General features: G+C 46.5%; 1 protein-coding gene across 4 annotated transcripts in view; it reads left to right on the top strand.

Moving 5' to 3' along the window:
• Window positions 1-21,093, top strand: part of KSR2 (kinase suppressor of ras 2) — a 404,863-nt gene that overhangs the window by 136,525 nt on the left and 247,245 nt on the right. For all 4 annotated transcript variants that reach the window (XM_060310061.1, XM_060310063.1, XM_060310060.1 and 1 more), the window contains one exon: window positions 14,324-14,837. In XM_060310061.1, coding sequence (XP_060166044.1) covers window positions 14,324-14,837 — 514 coding nt within the window. The remainder of the gene's footprint in view (window positions 1-14,323; window positions 14,838-21,093) is intronic.

Genomic DNA, 21,093 nt, shown 5'->3' with positions numbered 1-21,093 from the left:
TTTGGAGATACACAAAGCGCAGTTCAGAGAGGTTAAGCACTTGACTCCAGGTCACACAACTTGTAATTAGTAGAGCCGGGATTCAAACTCAGTTGGGTTCTGCCATTCTGTGACAAGGAGTTATCACAGGAGGTGCTAAATCCAGAGGTCTCCGAAAAGCCCTCTGGTGCCCAAGGAGGTGTCTGCCTCGGTTAAGAGGGGTGACAGGGGTTAATAAAAGTTTTCCCAACATCTTTTTCCTGGAAGCATCCACATTTCTGTCTATGTGGGTAACCTGAACAGATTGACTGCCTGCCATACCAGGCTCTAAAGCTTTCACAAGCAATTTCCCCGCAGAGGGAAATTGGGAGAGAAATGAGGGCAGGTGCGGGTCCCACTGAATTCCACACGACGAGGGAAAAGGCAGGAGGATTAAGAAAACCTGCTGTACCAGTCAGTTGTCTGGAGATAAAAATAGGGTGCCTTGCCGCACCTAAGGTCATCTAATGCCACCTTCCGCTTTCTTGAATTTTCCAACACAAGAAGTTATAGAACTAATATAACACCTGTCACTCAAAGGGAGGCAGAGTGATGGAGCGACAGAGAGTTCTGGAATTAGAAGCATCTCAGAAAGCATCCTTCTCCAGTGTGGCTTGTCCCTGTGTGGATTCTCTCCTGCTGCATCCCTGGGAACTGGTCTGAGCCCGATGGGTCCCCTGCCTTCTCACCTCCACCTTGTCCCTCAGAGGCCCAGGGGACAGTCCATCCTTCTGCAGGGCGCTGGGGCGGGGCAGAGACACAGCTATTACTCAGAGGACACAGAGCCAGAAGGAGGCAGGATCAAGATAAGGGCATCTTCCTACTCTTTTTCTTTGGTCACCAGGCCTTTATTTCTCAAGACTTTATCTTTGCGGGGCAGCCCTTGGCACGAATAGGATCTTAGCTGTGTTAAGGTATTCCCCATCTCCCTGCTTGGTGAATTCAGGATGGGTGATACAAACAAGGTTATCAGTCATGGCAGTTAGAATTTATGAAGAATTGATTCAGTCCACAAATAGTTATTGAAGCAGTGTATAATTTATGCATTGAGACAAAACAGTTTATATTTATTTAAAAAATTTCCCCCAGCTTTATCGAGATATAATTGACAAATAACATGGTATCAGTTTTAGATGTACCATATGATACCATATGATGATTTGATACACATATGTGCTGGGGAAAAACATCTGCATTTATTTGTTGCCAAGCACTGTGCGAGGTGCTGGGTGATGCAGTGATGAGAAATCTAGCCCAGGCATCTGTCTTCTTAAGAGCTTGCATTCCAGTGGGGAAGACAGACGATAAACAAACAGATAAATAAGTCAGTCTTAATCCTTCATGGATTCTGTATTCATCTCCGTGAATTTGCCTACTCCCTAAAATTTATTCGTAATCCTAAAATCAATACTTGGATTTGTGGAGTGGGGAGAAGTCTGAGTCTCCTGGTGTTCACGTTCTCAGCTGAGATTCATGCTCTGTCTTCTTGTTTCAGCTCTCATACTGTCAGGGAGGTTTTTTTTTTTTTTTTTTTCAAGTTTTTCACATTTTTTGTGTTTTTGGGGGGTGATTTCTCTGTTTAAAATGACCCCTGAGCATAGTGCTGAAGTGCTATCCAGTGCTTCTGGGCACAAGCAGACTGCGATGTGCCTTTCCAGAAAATACGTGTGTTATGTAAGATTCCTTCAGGCAGGAGTGACAGTGCTGTTGGCCATGAGTTGAATGTTAATGAATCAGCAACATAGATATTAAATAACTTATTAGATTCTGACTTTAAACAGAAATATTCATAAAACAAGATTATGTGGGGATCAGTTGATGAAAATGTCACCAGAGGGTCATAGGAACCTAACCTTGTGTTTCCACTAGGAGCCATGGTTCAATATTGGCTAATTCAGTGTTTGCAGTGACTTTATATTATAGAATATAACGGTGGTGAATAATGAGAACAGATGATATAAAAGAATAATTCCACTGAGTGGTAAGGGATGTGAGGAAAATGAAATAGGCAGGGGAGGAGAGAGAGTGGGTAGCAGGGTGGAGGTGATGAACAGAGAACGGTGACGGGCACTCAGCTCTGTGGGAAGCTTGGAACCCAGGAATCCTGGAGTCCAGTGCACTGTGCCATCCACTCTGCTCACCGTTCGTATTAGGCTGTTCAGAGCTGCCGTGTGATGCTGACGGTCACCGGGGTTCAGAGCCACGGTTCCAAGGAGACTGCAGTGTACAGTGTCAGAACCCATCAATACCTCCAGGGCTTGCTGCCCTATCAAACATTCTCACCGCCAGATACTCTGGGGGGTGTTTTATTGCAGTTTCCTCCATGCAATTCTAACTGTGTTACTAACCAGGAAGGGCTTTCTTTCAGTTTAAACTGTCCAACAGATGGTGGTGGTTGCTCTCTTTATTCTGGAGATTGGCTGCATCCCAGTCACAATTTTAATTGTACTTAACAATTAAAACACTAAATATTGTAAAAGAATATACAGCGGAGGGAAAAGAACATGGGGTTTGGAGTTGGATGGACCTGGCAACTTCTACGTGGGTGGACCTAGGGAAGGTCCCTGCTGCTCTGTGGGGCTCACTCTCTCCATCTGAAAAATGGGGCTGGTGATACATGTCACCCTGCATGGCTATGAGGATTAATTCAGATGTGCTGTGTATAGCTGCCAAGAGAATGTGATCTGTGGTCAGAACACCAGGGTTTGGAGCTTGGCCTCGGGCTAGTGTTTTAATTTTCCAAAGCCTTAATTTCCTCACCAACCCCACAGAGTTGTCGTGAGAAATAAACGAAATAAGGCATCAGGGTGAGAGATGGCGGGGCAGCAGTGGGGTGTACAGTAAGCACTCAATGAACGTTAGCTATGGCCGTGATTGAAGGTGCTTTGCTGGGACTTCCCTGGCAGTCCAGTGGTTAAGACTCCGTGCTGTCACTGCTGAGGCTGCGAGTTTGATCCCTGGTTGGGGAACTAAGATCCCGCAAGCTGCAGGGCGTGCCCCCCCAGAATACAAATAAATTAATTAAAAAATAGTACTATTAAAAAAGTGCTTTGTTAAACACTCATTAGGATGACAATAATAATATTAATAATAAATAAATAAATAGAAATAACAAGAGTTGGTTAAGATTGGGAGAAATCAGACCCTAGTATATTGTTGGTGGGACTATAAAATGGTGCAGCCACTGTGGAAAACAGTTTGGTGGTTTCTCAGAAGGTTAGACAGAATTACCAGGTGACCCAGCAATTCCACTCCTAGGTATCTACCCCAAAGAATTGAAAACAGTTGTTCAAAGAAATACTCGTATACAAATTATCATAGCAGAGCTGCTCACAATAGCCAAAAAGTGGAAACAACCCTTATGTCCATCAACTCATGAATAGATAAACAAAATGTGTTCTACCCATATCATGGAATATTATTCAACCATAAAGAGGAATGAGATTCTGATACAGGCTACAACATGAATGAGCCTTGGAAACATGATACAAAGCGAGAGAAGCCAGTTACAAAAGATCACTTATTGTATGATTCCATTTGTACAAAACATCCAGAGTAGGTAAATCCACAGAGACAGAGAACAGATTAGTGGTTACCAGAGGCTGAGAGAAGGGGGTGAGGTGGGGAGTGACTGTTTAGTAGGTATGGGATTTTTGGGGGGTAGTGATGGAAACTTTTTAGAATTGATAGAGACAACATTGTTAATGTACTAAATGTCACTGAATTCTGCACTTAAAAATGGTTGATGTGAATTTCACCTCAATACAATTTTTTTTTATTTATAAAAAGGAGCTTTGTTAGAACAGAAAAACTACCCTAAAGTTCGTGACCAAACGTTAATCTGGCTAGATCTCCTGGTGGATAATAAAATCGCAAAAGCCTCGTAGGGCAGGACCTAGGAAGCATTACTGGGTCAGAGCCCAAGCTCCCTGCCCTGGCCCATCTCCCAGATGACCTGCACAGACTGGGGTCAGTGCATTTGTTTGGTCCAGCTTGGGGACATCCAGGGTTGGAGACGGTGCCCAGTGGGACCCACAGTTTGGCCGGATGCCAAGCTCATTAATGCGGTCTTAGATTAAGATTCTTGCCACTGTTGAATTGCTTTGGCAATGGTGTGTTTTTCATTTGTCCTTATTTGCTTCTTTTTGCAAGTACTACAAACCAGAAACTTGAAAATTCATCCTGGATTTCAGGTTTCACTCTTTCAGGGATTGTGTCTATAGTGAGTATCATATTTGACTTTTTTTTGAAGGGTCAGATGGCATTGCCCTAAATGCTGATCCGAAAGGTCTGTGTAAAATGGTTCAGCCTTTCAAGGGCCTTCTGGCTGTGTCTCCACTTCCTGAGCATTGGGAGGCTCCTAGAAAAATCGGGATGGTGAGGGGTACAGACCTGTATTGGAAACCCCATTGTACCACTTATCAGCTGTGTGACCTTGGGCCACTCAGTCTCTCAGATGATCCTCCGTTTCCTCCACTGTAACATGAAGACAGTAGCAGAATTTTCTCCAAAGGGTCTTGTGAGGATAATGTGAAGTGATGCATGTAAAATACTTAGAATACTCTTTGGTGCATAGTAAGTGTTCAATAAACAGTAACTCTTGTTAGTGTTAATAATAATTATTATTGTTACTATTTTTTTGCTTTACCAATGACTCCAGTGAGGTATTTTCAGCCAGCATCTAAAAGTTCTGTTTTTTTTTGTTTTTTTTTTTTTTTGCGGTACGCGGACGTCTCACTGCTGTGGCCTCTCCCGTTGCGGAGCACGGGCTCCAGATGCGCAGGCTCAGAGGCCATGGTTCACGGGCCCAACCACTCCGTGGCATGTGGGATCCTCCTGGACCGGGGCACGAACCCACGTCCCCTGCATCGGCAGGTGGACGCTCAACCACTGCGCCACCAGGGAAGTCCTAAAAGTTCTTTTTCTTGCCAGAGAGTTGTGAGGATTAAACTAACAAGTGTTTTTAAATATTCACAAAAGTTACAAGCAGGGGTGATTCTGGAATAGTAGCATATATACATTCTGATGCTGGCACTGAAATTCAGACAAAGTCCAAGCCAGACGTTGGCCTGTTTATAAAATGTTTATGGAAAGGGACAAAGAAGTTAGACACTTGCCTAGACTTTTTGAAATCACTTTCTCCCTTGAGAATGGCTTTTATTTCTCTTGGTCGCTTATCAGAGAATGTCAAAATAAAAATCCCTGCACCTTGGAATGTCTTTAATCAATCCTTAGACCTTTCATTTCTTAAAACCTATTCCCTTCTGCCCACCCCATTCAAGACTTGAAATAAAATGATTTTCCAGAAACAGATGACAAGATAGCAAGGGCTACGATTAATAACCCCCAGAGCACCTTGGTGCCACACCTTCCCTATTTAAAATGAAAAATTACCCTCTTGCCTCAGACTTTACTAAAAAGAGGATCAAAAGAGAGAGGGGAAGAGTTGATGTAATATAGCCCATCAGTGAAACACTTCTGAAGCGTCGGCAGAGAGAAGTTGAATCCCTGTCAGTTGAGCGGCTGTCAATTTGGTTAATGAAATGAGGCTTTTTGCTTCTGCATCCCCACACTTCTGATTTTTTAGTGGAAGGGTAAAGGAGAAGAGAATTTGTTGGAGAAGGGAATTTGGAAAGAGTAAAGCTTTTCTTCCACTCTTTTTATCTCTCAGACTTTGAAACTTTAGGACAGCGATCCTTGGGACCAACTCAGTGCTTCCTTGAATCTCATGGAGTTCTGTGTGTGTGTGTGTGTGTGTTCGGAGGAACTGTAGGCTGTGGGGGGCCGTGGGTCCCAGCTCAACTTCAGATGCCATGTGATAAAGGGGAAGCGTGAAGGTGAAGGTTACTACCAACTATGGGACTTTATAGAACTCATTTATAAAACAGATCAGTAACATCTACCTTACAGGGCAGGTAAGACAAGCACTGAATCCCCTAACTGGGCCTGGCAGGGCCCTCCAAATGCTAACCTTTCTATCATAACTCCGCAGTCCGTATTCAGTAAATGTTGTTGACTCCTGGTTGAAGGCTCTGTTAGTCTCCTTGATCTGCTGTAACAAAACCACCACAAACTAGATGGCTTGAAACAGCAGAAATGTATTCTCTCCCAGTTCTGGGGGGCTTGAAGTCTAAAATCAAGGTGCTGGTGGAGAAGAATCAAGGAGAAGGCTGTAGGGGAGAATCCGTCCCGTGCCTCTCTCCCAGCTTCTGGCGGCTGCTGGCGATCCTTGTCTTGTAGCTGTGTCACTGCGATCTCTGCCTCTGTCTTCACATGGCCTCCTCCTCTATGTGTCCTTTCCTCTTCTTAAGGACACCAGTCGTTGGGTTTAGGGTGCACCCTAATCCACTGTTCCCTCATCTTAACTTGATTACATTTGCAGAGACCCTATCTGCAAATAAGATCACATTCACTTGCACTGGGGGTTAGGGCTTCAACATAGCTTTGCGGGGGATACAATTCAACCACAATAAGGATGCAGTGGCTTTTTTTTTTTTTTTTGCGGTACGCGGGCCTCTTACCGTTGTGGCCTCTCCCGTTGCGGAGCACAGGCTCCGGATGTGCAGGCTCAGCGGCCATGGCTCACGGGCCCAGCTGCTCCGCGGCATGTGGGATCTTCCCAGACCGGGGCACGAACCTGTGTCCCCTGCATCGGCAGGCGGACTCTCAACCACTGCGCCACCAGGGAAACCCAGACTCAGTGGCTTTTGATATCACAGGTTTACTTCCAGTAGGGGATGGCAGCTGGCCAGATCAGGGACACAGGCCCTGAAGACCTGGCACTATATATCCACATCTACCTCATTTAGTCCTCACCGGCGTCACATAACATAGGTGGTTTTACTCCCGTTTTCACTAACGTTTATGCAGCATTGGGCTGTGTGCCAGAGATAGTGCTAAATGTCCTGCTTGTATGGTCTTATTTAATCCTCAGAATAATCCTAGGGGAAAGCTCTAATGTGATCTCCATTTTACAGATGAAGAAACTGAGTCACAGGAAACGTTGGGGCAAGTTCATTTCTAAACATCATGTTGCAAAGTCCAGGGTGTTCTGTGCATATAAAAACTTCCACTTCCTTGCTTGATGTTTACTTAGAATTTATTCTTGTTCTTTCTGTTCAGAAAGCAAGTCTTCCAAATGATGAGGTGTCCCTTCTCCTTCTGAGGGAGTCAGTCAGTGGGTGTTGTGTTCATTACCTCTCCTCCCTGACCTGTAATTCAGGGCCATGGGCTGTCTGCTCTGGAGATTCAGGGGTCAAATGGGAGAGGAGGCAAAAGGTGAACATGATTAAATCATGGCATGTATTTCCTTTTTTTTCTAATTTATTTATTTATATTTGGCTGTGTTGGGTCTTCGTTGCTGCGCGCAGGCTTTCTCTAGTTGAGGCTAGCGAGGGCTACTCTTCGTTGCGGTGCGTGGGCTTCTCATTGTGGTGGCTTCTCTTGTTGCGGAGCACAGGCTCTAGGCGCACAGGCTTCAGTAGTTGTGGCACGTGGACTCAGTAGTTGTGGCTTGTGGACTCTAGAGCACAGACTCAGTAGTTGTGGCTCACGGGCTGTAGAGTGCAGGCTCAGTAGTTGTGGCACACGGGCTTAGTTGCTCCGCGGCATGTGGGATCTTCCTGGACCAGAGCTCAAACCCGTGTCCCCTGCACTGGCAGGCGGATTCTTAACCACTGTGCCACCAGGGGATGCCCCTGGCATGTCTTTCTTAAAAAAAAAAAAAAATTCTAAGAGGAGTCTGACACTCTTGGACAGACTTGGGAGGTTTTAGAATCTCCCGACCACTTCTCTCAGCCTAGAAAAATAACTTCTTCTTGAGCAGTTCTCCCAGGATTTCCTGGGAGCAAAGGAGGAGAAGGTAAAATTCTACTGTGTCCTGGGCATCGCTGCCCAGATGTCCCGCAGGAACCTCAGATTTGGCTGGTGTGACCCTGAACTTGCCCCCCCGCCCCCCGCCCTGCCCTGTGCTCCATCTCCTTCTGTGTTTTCCATTGCTGTGATGCATGCCCCCAGCCAGCCACCTTGTGACCCAGGGGTGGGGGGAACCGGGACGTCAGCCTTGACTTAGTGTCACGCTCAAGGGCGCAGACCACCAGCCCAGCTGTCCTTCTCTCCAACTGTATCGCCTTGAGTGAGTCATTTAAACTCTCTGTGCCTCAGTTTCCTCGTCTATAAAATAGAGTGATTTTTGTCTGCTCTGTAGGATTGCTGTGTGGCTGTTAACTTGATACAAGTAAATGACTTGGAACAGCAGCGTCAGGAACATAGTAAGTGCTCAGCACACGGCGGCTATTCGTTCCTCCTCCTCTTATACTAGTCACCCAACTCGTCTCCATCTCTGCTGCCACAGCTCCACTCCTGGTCCCCGTCATCTCCCACGCAGGTGCCTTCAGCAGCCTCAGGCTGGGCTCCTGCGGCTGCCGTTGACCTGTACGATCCTTTCTCCTTTCACCCCCAGCCCCACGCCCAGCCCGTGCCCCTCGCACTCGCGCAGTTGGAGGGCTGGCTTCAGACACGTCTTTCCACAGCACTCATCTGGTCATGCCCCCTATGCACAGTGGGTCCTACTGAGCGAGAATGGATGCTCACACAGCCCTGCACCAGGGCCTCTGGGACAGCTTTAATCACAAGGGGACAGAGAGAGCAGTCAGTGCGTGCATTCCGGGCCAGCACCCTGCGTCCTGCAGGAGCCCGTGGCAAATGGACTCCATCCCTTGGGCTCTGGTTTGTAAGCCACAGGATCAGGGATGCGCCAGCATGTCCACTGGTATGAGCAGGGGCTGGGGTGTAACAGTGATGTGATGGAAAGAACCTTGGCCTCCAGCCCTAACCCACTTCTCAGCATTTTCCCACTGGGAGAGCCAGCCCTTCCCTCGGCATAAGCAGGGGTTTGGGGCCCAAGGCTTGTGGATATAACAGTATGGCCAAGCAGGAACTTGGCCTTCATGCTATCATTTATGGTTGTGGGAGTACCAGCCTCTCCTTGGGCATGATTGTGGGGCTGGGGTCCAGGCCTGGAGCTTACAGCTGCATGATGGTAGACCAGAGCTTCCCCCTTGCTTATTCCTGGGTTTGGTGGCCTTGCGCCCTGGGCTGTGTCAGGTTTCCAGGAGCTCTGCAGGAGGCCACTGCAGGGGATCAGTCACCATCCCCTTCCACTTAGCAGAGCAAATCCCTGGACGGTCCACCTTTGCCCTTCTTTCCAGCCTCAGCTTGGATTTCTTCCTCCTTCGGAATATCTCCAGCCACACTGAACTGCTTGCAGTCCAGACTCACCACGTTCTGCCGTCTCCTGGCCCTTGGCCCTGCTGTTCCCTCTGTCCTCATCCTTCCTCCTACACCCTCCACTCTGCCCTTTTCCTAGGATGTTCTCCTTCATCCTCAAGATCTGAGCTTAGGTGTCTGCTCCTCCGGGATGCCTTTCCCCATCCCTCCCCAGAAAGCTGGCCTCCTCCCCTCTGCTCTCACTCACCTGCACTTTCTCTAACATTGGAATCCTGGTTCCATACTGTGAGTACTTACATTTATTTAAGCAAGGAGAAACTCACAGAACATACAATTAACCATTTAAAAGTGAACGATCCCACAGCATTTAGTGCGTTCACAACGTTGTGCAACCATCACCTCTATCAAGTTCCAAAACACTTCTATCACCCGAAAAGGAAACTCTGTACTCATTAAGCCGTTGCCCCCGTTCCTTCTTCCCCCACCCCAGCCCCTGGCACCCACTAGTCTGATTTCTGTCTTTATCGATTTGCCTATTCTGGACATTTCGTATAAATGGAATCATACATTATGTGACGTTTCATGTTCGGCTGATTCCACTTGACATCGTGGTTTCGAGGTTCATCCAAATTGTAGCCTGTATCAGTAGTTCATTCTTTTCGATGGTGGAATCATATTCCGTTGTATGGACGCACCACCTTTACTTTATCCATTTGTCAGTCGATGGGCATTTGGGTTGTTTCTACCTTTTGGCTGTTGTGACTAGCATTGCTGTGAACATTCACATACAGACATTTGAGTGCTGCTTTCAATTCCTTTGGGTCTATACCTGGGAATGCAATTGCAGTGAGTGCTTATTTCATCGTTGATCTTCCCACTGGCCTGTGAGCATCTCGAGGACAGGGGAGACAAACGCCTGACGCCAGGCGCTGGTATAGCGAGTGCCTGGGGAGCAGGCTGGATGAGTCCCAGGCATCCAGAACAGACGTCTCACTCATCCTCAAGCACCCGCCCATTTGTCTGCATCATCATGTGGTCCAGGCTCTGTGCTGACAGCTCGACTCATTGTGTCTCATTAACTCGCTGCTTGCTTCACTCTGGTATTTGCTCAAATGCCCACTGTCACGTCTGCATCCTTTTCTGATTGAAGTAGCCCCAATACTCCTTTTTGGTGCCCACGTCCAGCTTTCTTTTCCTCCCTAGCATTTATTATCACTGACATATTATAGGCATTATATTATATATGACATCTTATAAGTAATATAATGTTACTTTTTTTGTTCATCCCCTTTTCTTCTCTGTTTCCTTACCAAGAACATGAGCTCTGTGAGGACAGGAACTTCTGTCTCTTTTGTTCATTGCTGTATCCCGGTGCCTAGAACAGTGCCTGGTATACAAGAAGAGTTCAAATATTTGTGAAATATACTTGGGTGAATGAATGAATGTATGTGTTTAATCCTCACTGCACCCTCCAAGGGAGCCATGATTATTCATTCTCATTTTACAAACCCCCAGAGTCTCAGAGAGGTCAAGTAACTGGCCCAAGATCACAGAGCTGATCAGCAGTGGAACCAGAGTTCTAAGCTGGATCTCTCTGAGTCGCAGTCCCATATTCTTTTCACTTCACTCAAGGGAGCATGAGCTCTAGCGATAATGCCCAAAGTACTTCCCTGTGGCCTTGGAGTGTGGTATGTGATTAAGATAACTTAAAAAAATAGATTTACTTTCTTACACATGTTTTACTTAGGCTCATTTGCCAATGTGTTTGTATTTCCTGAGCAAATACATCAATCCAGAGCTTGCTGGGTGAATCAAGCTGATCTGGGCTTGATTCTCTGTCTGCCCCCAGCTCTCAGAGCTATTCAGCCTCTCTGAACATCACCTTCCGAGAGGTACACAGGGAGGTGACGTCACCTGGTGCCGTGTTCAGCTCTCAGCACAGGTGCATATGCTTTAAACGGGAGGTAGCAACGCATCACCATGGTGTTAAGAATTACAGTACAATCAGCTAACGTTTATGGAAGGCCTGCTGTGTGCCAGGTGCTGGGCTCAGCACCCTGCTTGTGTTATTGCATTTGATCCTCATAATATTCCCCCGAGCAGGTCTACTATTTTCCTGTTTCACTGCTGATAAAGCTAAGACTCAGAGAAGTTTGATGAGTGTCCAAGGTCACACAGCCAGGAAGTAGGAGAGCCAGAATTAGGGCCAAGTCATCTGACTCCAGAGCTGGCTCTCTTAGACCCTGGGCTAATGTGTATGTGCAAATATTTGAGAATCGACACACCATAGTGATGGTGATTTGGGTAGAATGTTCTGGCAAAGTCTGGGAGGAAGGAAAAGGGAGACTCTTGCCAGAAGTAGCCCTTGCTCCAGCTCCTGCTTCCATTGTGCGGATTATGACGGTCCAGGGTCTTCGGTGAATGCAGGTCCCACTGTCCTAGAGGCCCTGTGCCCTCGTTGTTGAGTTGGCCAAGATCCTGGGTTTGAATCCCAGAGGCCAGCTCCCATCTCTGCTGCAACCTTGGAAACATCTTCATCTCTGCACATACATTTCCTCATCTACAAAGTAGAGATCAAAATGGCCCTTTGCACACAGATTTATGAAAATTAAGTAAGATGTGGAACAGTCCCAATATAACAAATGAAGAAAACAGATGACAAACCATTAAATAAGATCTTATGGTGTTTCTTTAAAAAAAAAAAATAGCACAGCAAACCAGCTGGCAGGCGCCACAGCGGAGCGTTAATAGGCAGGATGGCTCGGCTGTAGAACAACATTGCCTTTTCCCTTATCCGAATTTCCTAATTTTTCTGTAATGAATATGTAACAACAAAATGAGTTGTTTTTAATTAAAAAAGGGGCAGTGAGTCAGTGTTCATGAAAGCACTTTGTAAACTGTCAAATGCTCTATAAATTAGCTCTTGTCATGGTCCTTATAGTAATTATTATTGTTATTGCCAGTCGGCCACGAGTTGGGATTTATTTCAGCTTGGCCTCTGATGGGAGGGCCCACTCGATCACCTTCTGCCAGGTCCTGCCACGTGGTCCTCTCTCTCTTTTAAAAAATAAATAAATTTATTTATTTATTTTTGGCTGCGTTGGGTCTTTGTTGCTGCGTGCAGGCTTTCTCTAGTTGCGGCGAGCGGGGGTTACTCTTCTTTGTGGTGCGCGGGCTTCTCATTGCAGTGGCTTCTCTTGTTGTGGAGCACGGGCTCTAGAGCGGAGGCTCAGTAGTTGTGGCTCGCGGTCTCAGCAGTTATGGCTCGTGGGCTCTAGCGCGCAGGATCAGTAGGTGTGGCACATGGGCTTCGTTGCTCTGCGGCATGTGGGATCTTCCCGGACCAGGGCTCGAACCCGTGTCCCCTGCATTGGCAGGTGGATTCTTAACCACTGTGCCACCAGGGAAGCCCCGTGGTCCTCTCTTGATACCTACTGACTTGTCTCCATCTGTGTTGCCACCACCCAAGTGGAAGCCAGCATCCTCTCTCAGCGGGAGCCCTGTGATACCCTTTAACTGGGTTCTCCTTGTCCAAGCAGCAGCCTCTATCTATCTATCATCTATTATCTATTTGTCTATCTATCCTCTATTACCTCTCTCTCTCTCTGTCTTCCCGTTTTGCTGAGAAATAATTGACATGCAGCGCTGTGTATGTTTACGGTGTCCAGCATAACGGTTTGACTTACATACATGATGAAGTGATGACCACAGTAGGTTTAGTGAACCTCCATCATCTCATATAGATACAAAAGAAAAGAAAAAGAACTAGTTTTTTCCTTGTGATGAGAACTCTTAGGATCTACTCTCCTAACCACATCCCTGTGTAACAAATGGCAGTGTTAGTTATGTTAGTCATGTGGTCAGCACATCCCTAGTACTTATTTATGTTATAATTGGAAGTTTGTACCTCTCGTCAGCCTTCATCCAGTTCCCCTCCTCCACACCCCTATCTCTGGTAATGACAAATTTGATCTCTTTTTCTATAAGTTTGTTTGTCTTTTGAAGTATAATTGACCTACACCACTCTGTTACTTCCTGGTATACAGCATAGTGATTTGAAATTTCTATATATTACAAAACGATCACCACGATAAGTCTAGTTACAGCGTGGGGAATATAGTCAATAATAACGTGATATCTTTGTATGGTGATAGACGCTAACTAGAGAAAGGAACTTTAGATCAAAACCCTCAATGGCTTCCTGTTGAACTTGGTATAAAATCCACATGGGCCTGGAGGTCTGCCCTCACCTGTCCCTTCAGCCTCCTGAGCCAGTTTTCCCATTGTCACCATATATTGCCTTCGAGAAGACACCGGAAAAGGGACCCAGGACAGTGCCTGCCCTGACTTAGACGGTTTTGGAGCCTGAACGTTGGGTCTCAGTATTCGACCCTTACGCTTTTACGTCTCTTAGTGTAGAGGATGTAGGACTGCACGTTGTAGCCTGAGAGTCTGTATGTGTAGACCAAATACGTATTTGCACTCTTAATACAGCAAATGAGTGAAAAATGTTAGTGAACTATAGGATTTAGTTTTATTTTCTGACTTAGCTTATATCAGGGCTGAAAAACACCTCCAGCTGCATTCAGGCAGTAGGATTTTTTTTTAGTGCTCCATTTCTTCTAATAAACTGTTGTGAGACAAGAAAATCTCCTTTCTACCTCTACGCTTTTGTCCCTGCCAGCCTCCTCGCCTCTCCCCACACCTGCCATGCTCTTTCCTTGGACATTTGAGCTGTGGGCTCCCCAACCCTGGACAGTGGAGGGCAAGGCTGTTGAATGGGGATTATGGTGAGACGGTCAACTAAAGGATTTCATTCTTTTTGGAGGGGCCAAGTGGGTGTGGTTGAATTTATGTAAATATGCGTACAACATATCGTGCATAATTTATGTAAATGTGCACACAGCCATACCGTGCATAATTTATGTAAATATGCGTACAGAGCACGCTGTAATCAGCACACGCACGGTGCACGGTGTATACGGTGTAACGCGCGTCTACGGTAATGTGCCTACAGTGTAATTCACCCACTTTCTCATGGCTCATCTGTCGTCTCTGCTCCTTTGTCCCAACTCAGGAGGCAACCTTTCCAAACAAGACTGGACCATCCAGTGGCCCACCACGGAGACGGGGAAGGAGAACAACCCCGTGTGCCCCCCGGAGCCGACCCCGTGGATCCGCACCCACCTCTCCCAGAGCCCCAGGGTCCAGTCCAAGTGCGTCCAGCACTACTGTCACGCCAGCCCCAGCCCGGGGCCCCCCGTGTACACCCACGTGGACAGGCTCACTGTGGACGCCTACCCGGGCCTGTGCCCGCCCCTGCCACTGGAGTCGGGCCACCGGTCCCTGCCTCCGTCGCCCCGGCAGCGGCACACGGTCCGCACCCCGCCGCGCACCCCCAACATCGTCACCACCGTGACCCCGCCCGGCACGCCACCCATGAGGAGGAAGAACAAGCTGAAGCCCCCGGGGACCCCGCCGCCCTCCTCCCGGAAGCTGATCCACCTGATCCCGGGTTTCACGGCCCTGCATCGGAGCAAGTCTCACGAGTTCCAGCTGGGTCACCGCGTAGACGAGGCCCACACGCCCAAGTGAGTGCATTTGGTGGGTTCCCGGGGGCAGCTGAGCCTCCCAGTCAGGGAAGCTTCAAATCAACTTGTATTTCCTTCCTCCAGTTGAATGAAAGGTGGATTTTCCCTAATGGCTGGTCCAGAATTTCCCAGAAATGACCCCTTTTAATACTATTAATGCTGTACAGTAGGGGTCGGAAAAGTATAGCCCAGGAGCCAAATCTGAATTTACTGCAACGCATCCAGATTCGTTCCGTTCTGTTTTGTCTGTGGATGCTTTCCTGCTACAATGGCCGAGTTGAGGGTGGCCCGAAAAGCCGCAATCTTTACCGTCCGGCCCTTTACAGGAAAACTTGCCAGTCCCTGCAGAGTCTATCCTAGTGCTGCCCCTAGAAATAGGACGCCAGCTGCATACGCGACCTTACGGTTTCTAGTAGCTGCCTTAAAAGAGTCAAAAGAAACGAGTGATACTAACTTTCATGATATGTCATTTAACCCAATATAGTAAAACGTGATCATTTCACAGTAGAATCAGTGTAAAGTATTATTACGGAAATACTTTGCATTCTTTTCTCCACACTGAGTCTTTGAAATCTGGAGGGTATCTCACACCAGCAGCTCAGCTCAGTTCGTACCGGCCACCTTCCAAGTGTGGACTGGCTGCCTGTGTCACGTGGCTGCGGTGCTGGATGGTGCTGCCCTGACCGACCCTGTGCCTGGGACTTGCTCTGTGTTTATACCTGAGATACATGCCCAGGTCTGCTGGGGGTGGGAGGGGGCTCAGGGAGCGGATGAGTGGACTGTCAGAGCAAAGGTCGTCCCACAGAAGCTGCAGGTGGGGCCACAGGCACCCAGGGGAGAAAAATCCTGAAAGTTGACATGGGTTGTGCCTGGCTCTGACTTGCGGGGGTGGGGGGTGGGGGCGGTGGGGGGGTGGGGGGGGCGTAGGTGGGACTTGCTGCCAGCAGAGGGCGACACGGCATCTGTGGCTGTATGCTGGCTAATGAGAGAAATGGGGCAGCTCCCTCCAGGGCCCCTCAGAGGCTGACTGTGACCTGGGTCCCTTGCAGGTTTTTGAGGTCTCAGTGTATTAAAAATGGAAGAAATGCTAAACAGGGTCACAGAAGTGAGTAGCACGTTTTAAATATTTACCTTTAACAAAATTGCATCTGAGGCACAGAAGATAAAATGGTTATGGATAATCCTATGAGGAGATGCGGGGAAGAGTCTAAATTTGGGAACTGTCGTGTGTGAAAGGCGTGGACCCCGGTTCTGGGAGCTCTGAGGTGGGGCAACCACTGGGGAACGGTTCACTGCATTTCCATTTCAACGATTTAGCCGGTGTTTCGTGAGCTCTCACTACCATATGCGGGTGAATCTAAGACGTTGATCGCAAGATACATCCTGTGTGCATCTTAGAATTGATGAAATGTGTTGTGTCCTAGACTCTGGGCTAGTCGACAGGGTACAATGGAAAGGAAAAAGACATAGCCCTTGGCCTCGTGAAGACTGACACTAGTCCAGTAACCACACATAGGTGTTATGATCTTTTTTTTTTTTTTTTTTGCGGTACGCGCGCCTCTCACTGTTGTGGCCTCTCCCGTTGCGGAGCACAGGCTCCAGACGCACAGGCTCCAGACCCACAGGCCCAGCGGCCGTGGCTCACGGGCCCAGCCGCTCCACGGCATGTGGGATCTTCCCGGACCGGGGCACGAACCCGTGTCCCCTGCATCGGCAGGCGGACTCTCAACCACGGCGCCACTAGGGGAGCCCCAGGTGTTATAATCTTATGTCCAGTATTTACGAACAGTGTTACAGGCTATCAGGAGAAAGTGCAGGATGCTGTCAGAGCTTGTGGAGCTGATTGAGTTTGCACTGGCAGGGAGCTGAGTGGGGGGACTGGGGAGGGTTTGGTCGGCGTGACTTCCAGAAGAACTGTTTGGACTGAAGGTTAATTAGGGATTAAGATGGTGGAAGGGGTGGGAGGTGTTTCAGGAAGGGAGCATGACCCATTGGAGGAACTGATGGAAGGCCTCTGTGGCTAAGGGAGCAGGCAGGTGATGCAAGAAGAGACTCCTGGGTTAGGCAGGTGGCAGCACTGTTCACAACAGCCAAAAGGTGAAACAACCCGAGTGTCCATCAGCAGATGAAGGGATGAACACAGTGTGGTCCATCCGTACAATGAAATATTATTCAGCCATAAAAAGGAATGAAATTCTGACACCTGCTACAACATGGATGAACCTTGAAAACGTTATGCTAAGTGAACTAAGCCAGACACAAAAGGACAACTATGGTATGATTGAACTGATGTGCGGTGCCTAGAATAGGCAAATTCACAGAGAGAGAAAGTAGAATAGAGGTTGCCAGGGGCTAGAGGAGGGGAATGAGGAGTTAGTGTTTACTGGGTAGAGTTTCAGTTTGGGAAGTGGAAAAGTTCTGGAGATGGATGGTGGCCATGGTGGCACAACAATGTGAATGTACTTAATGCCACTGAATTGTACCCTTAAAAATGTTTAAAATGGTAATTTTATGTTATATATATTTTACAACAATGATGAAAAGAGAGACAGGAAAGCCAGGCATGGGCACACTTTTTCTGTAAAGGGCCAGATAGTAAATGTTTTAGGCTTTGCAGATCAAGTGGTCTGTGTCATCTCTGCCATCGTAGCAAAAGCAGCCACAGACAATAGCTGAATAAGCGGCCGTGGTGATATTCCAATAAAACTTTATTTAAAAACAGGTGCCTGGCTACATTTGGCTCACTGGCTGTAGTATGCCCTGGCAGAAGCCTTGTTGTAGGCAGTGATTCTCCCTTCTAAGGCCTTAAAGTGATTTAAGTGGAAGACACGATCAGATCTGATTTTACGAAGGTTACTCAAGCTTCTGTGTGAAATCTGTATTGGAAACATACCCCTTCACCAGACATATTTGGGACATCAGAGACTTAACAGAGGGTTGATGCTTTTCTGATTGGAGTTGGGCTTGATTTTTATGGGTTTTTTATATGAATTTATTTATATTTTACTTACTTATTTTGGCTGCGTTGGGTCTTCGTTGCTGTGCACAAGTTTTCTCTAGTTGCGGTGAGTGGGGGCTACTCTTCGTTGTGGTGCGTGGGCTTCTCATTGCGGTGGCTTCTCTAGCTGCGGAGCATGGGCTCTAGGCACTCAGGCTTCAGTAGTTGTGGTGCGTGGGCTCAGTAGCTGTGGCTGGTGGGCTCTAGAGCACAGGCTCAGTAGTTGTGGCACACAGGCTTAGTTGCTCCGCGACATGTGGGATCTTCCTGGATTAGAGCTCGAACCCATGTCCCCTGCATTAGCAGGAGGATTCTTAACCACTGCGCCACCAGGGGAGTCCTTATTTTTATGATTTTGTGAGAGCCAGAGAGACTGGCTGCTGAGACCTCAGGATGTGGGGAGGGTTGCAGGAAGGCTAGGAACGCAGGTTGCTGCTGTGGAAGGTGGGAGGGACATTTGGGGTCTGCTGGCCATGGTTTCCCCAGACTGTGCATCTCCCTCACTCATCGCTGTGTTGATCACAGAGTGAAGTGGAATTTGACCAGAAGGCAGAACCTGGCTTGACAGACACACGATCTTTTAATCTACAAGCTGGGGGCGAAGTGAGACAGGCTGCCCTTTGCCTGTTTGTTTTTTGCCCCAGCATTATTGAGATGTAATTGACAAATAACACTGTGTAAGTTCAAGGTGTACAGTGTGATGACTTAGTACACACACGTATTATGAAATGATTACCACAATAAGGTTAGTTAGCACATCCATTACCTCGCATAATTACCTTTTTTCTGTGGTGAGAACAGTTAAGATTTGCTCTCTTAGCAACTTTCAAATGCTAACAATATAATATTGTTAAACAGTCAACATATGGTACGTTAGATTCCCCAGAACCTATCCTTGTAACTGGGAGTTTGTACCCTCTGAACAGCATCTCCCCATTTTTCCCACCCCTAGTCCCTGGCAACCACCATTCTACTCTCTGTTTATATGAATTCAATGTTTTTAGATTCCACATATAAGTGAGACCATGCAGTATTCGTCTTTCTCTGTCTGACTTATTTCCCTTAGCATAACGCTCTCAAGTTCTATCCATGTTGTTGCAAATGGCAGGATGTTTTCTTTTCTGTGGTTGAATAATGTTCCATTGTGTGTGTGTGTGTGTGTGTGTGTGTGTGTGTGTGTGTGTGTGTGTATGCCATGTTTTCTTTATCCATTCATTCATCAATGTGCATTTAGGTTGCTCCCCTATCTTGGCTATTGTGAACAATGCTGCAATGAACATGGGGGTGCAGATATCTCTTTGAGATGATAACTTCATCCTCTTTGGATATATACCCAGAAGTGGGATTGCTGGATCATATGGTAGTTCCATTTTTAAATTTCTGAGGAAACTCCATACTGTTTTCTACAGTGGCTGCACCAATTTACATTCTTAGCAACAGTGACCAAGGGTTCCCTTTTCTCCACATCCTCACCTACACTTGTTATCTCTTGTCTTTTACATGGTAGCCTTTCCAACAGGTGTGAGGTGATAATCTCATTGTGGTTTTGATTTGTATTTCCCTGATAATTAGTGATACTGAACACCTTTTCATATACATGTTGGCCTTTTGTAAATTTGTAAATCTTCTTTGGAAAAATGTTTATTCAGGCCTTTTGCCCATGTTTTAATTGGATCCGTTTTGTTTTTTCCTATTGAGTTAGTTGTAGGAGTTCCTTACGTATTTTGGTTATTAACCCCTTATCAGACATATGGTTTGCAAGTATTTTCTCCCATTCTGTAGATTGCCTTTTCATCTTTTGACTGTTTCTTTTGCTATGCAGAAGCTTTTTAGTTTGATATAGTCCCACTTATTTATTTTTCCTTGTGCTTTTGGTGTCATACCCAAAAAAACCATTGCCAAGACCAGTGTCAAGGAGCTTATTTTTTGGTCTCTTTTTTAAATTGAAATATAGTTGTTGTATAATATTATATAAGTTACAGGTGTGCAATATAATGATTCACAATTCTTAACGGTTATACTCCATTTATAGTTATTAGAAGATATTGGCTATATGCCCCATATATTGTACAATATATCCTTGTAGTTTATTTTATACCTAATAGTTTGCACCTCTTACTGCCCCACCCCTATGTTGCCCCTCCCCCTTCCCTCTCCCCACTGGTGACCACTAGTTTGTTTTCTATATCTGTGAGTCTGCTTCTTTTTTGTTATATCCACTAGTTTGTTGTATTTTTTACATTCCATTCCACATGTAAGTGATATCATACAGTATTTGTTTTTTCTCTGACTTATTTCACTTAGCATAATGCCCTCCAAGTCCATCCATTTTGCTGCACATGGCAAAATTTTGTTCTTTTTTATGGTTGAGTAGCATTCCATTGGATATATGTACCACATCTTCTTCAGCCAGTCACCTGTTGATGGACACTTAGGTTGCTTCCATATCCTGCCAGTTGTAGATAATGCTGCTGTGAACATTGGGGTGCATGTATCTTTTTGAATTAGTGTTTTTGGTTTTTTTGGATATATACCCAGGAGTAGAATTGCTGGGTGATATGATAGTTTTATTTTTAGGTTTTTGAGAAACCTGCATATTACTTCCACAGTGGCTGCATGAATTTACATTCCCACCAACAGTGTACAAGGGTTCCCTTTTCTCAAGGAGCTTATTTTAGTGGGCTGTGACCAGCATTAAAAAATATGAAATAGACTATCCTAGACTAGATTATATTGGAATGCATTGCATGTAGTGAGGCTAAGTATTAATATTGTTTTGTGAAACTTGTGTCAGATATACAGTCATCCCTCGGTATCCACAGGGGATTGGTTCCAGGACCCACCAAGGAAACCAAAATCCACATATCTCAAGTCCCATCGTTGGCCTTCCATATCCGCAGTTCCAACCACAGATCATGTATGACTTATTGGAAAAAAAAATCCATGTATAAGTGGACCCACGCAGTTCGAACCCACGTTGTTCAAGGGTCAAACTGTATATAGTGCTTTTTTTTCATTCTGGGGGTTCTTCCCACTCGGGACAGCTTTGATTTGGGAATAAACCCCACTGGGGCGTGGGTGAGGAGGCTTGAGAAGTCAGCCTTTTACGCTGTGGAATGTAGCCAAAGGCACTTGCAGAATTACTCGGCTCATTCTGGTTTCGGTTGTATGCTTAGTGTCTGGTTTCTTCTCTCCTTCTCCCTGGTAGCCCTGCTGGGGATGGTTCTTTGTTGCCAACTTGGCAATTTTAAGCCTACT

Source organism: Globicephala melas, chromosome 13, assembly GCF_963455315.2.
Source record: "Globicephala melas chromosome 13, mGloMel1.2, whole genome shotgun sequence".
Classification (NCBI taxonomy): Eukaryota; Metazoa; Chordata; class Mammalia; order Artiodactyla; family Delphinidae; genus Globicephala; species Globicephala melas.
Note: the sequence above shows the minus strand (reverse complement) of the source record. Positions and strands in the feature narration are given on the sequence as shown.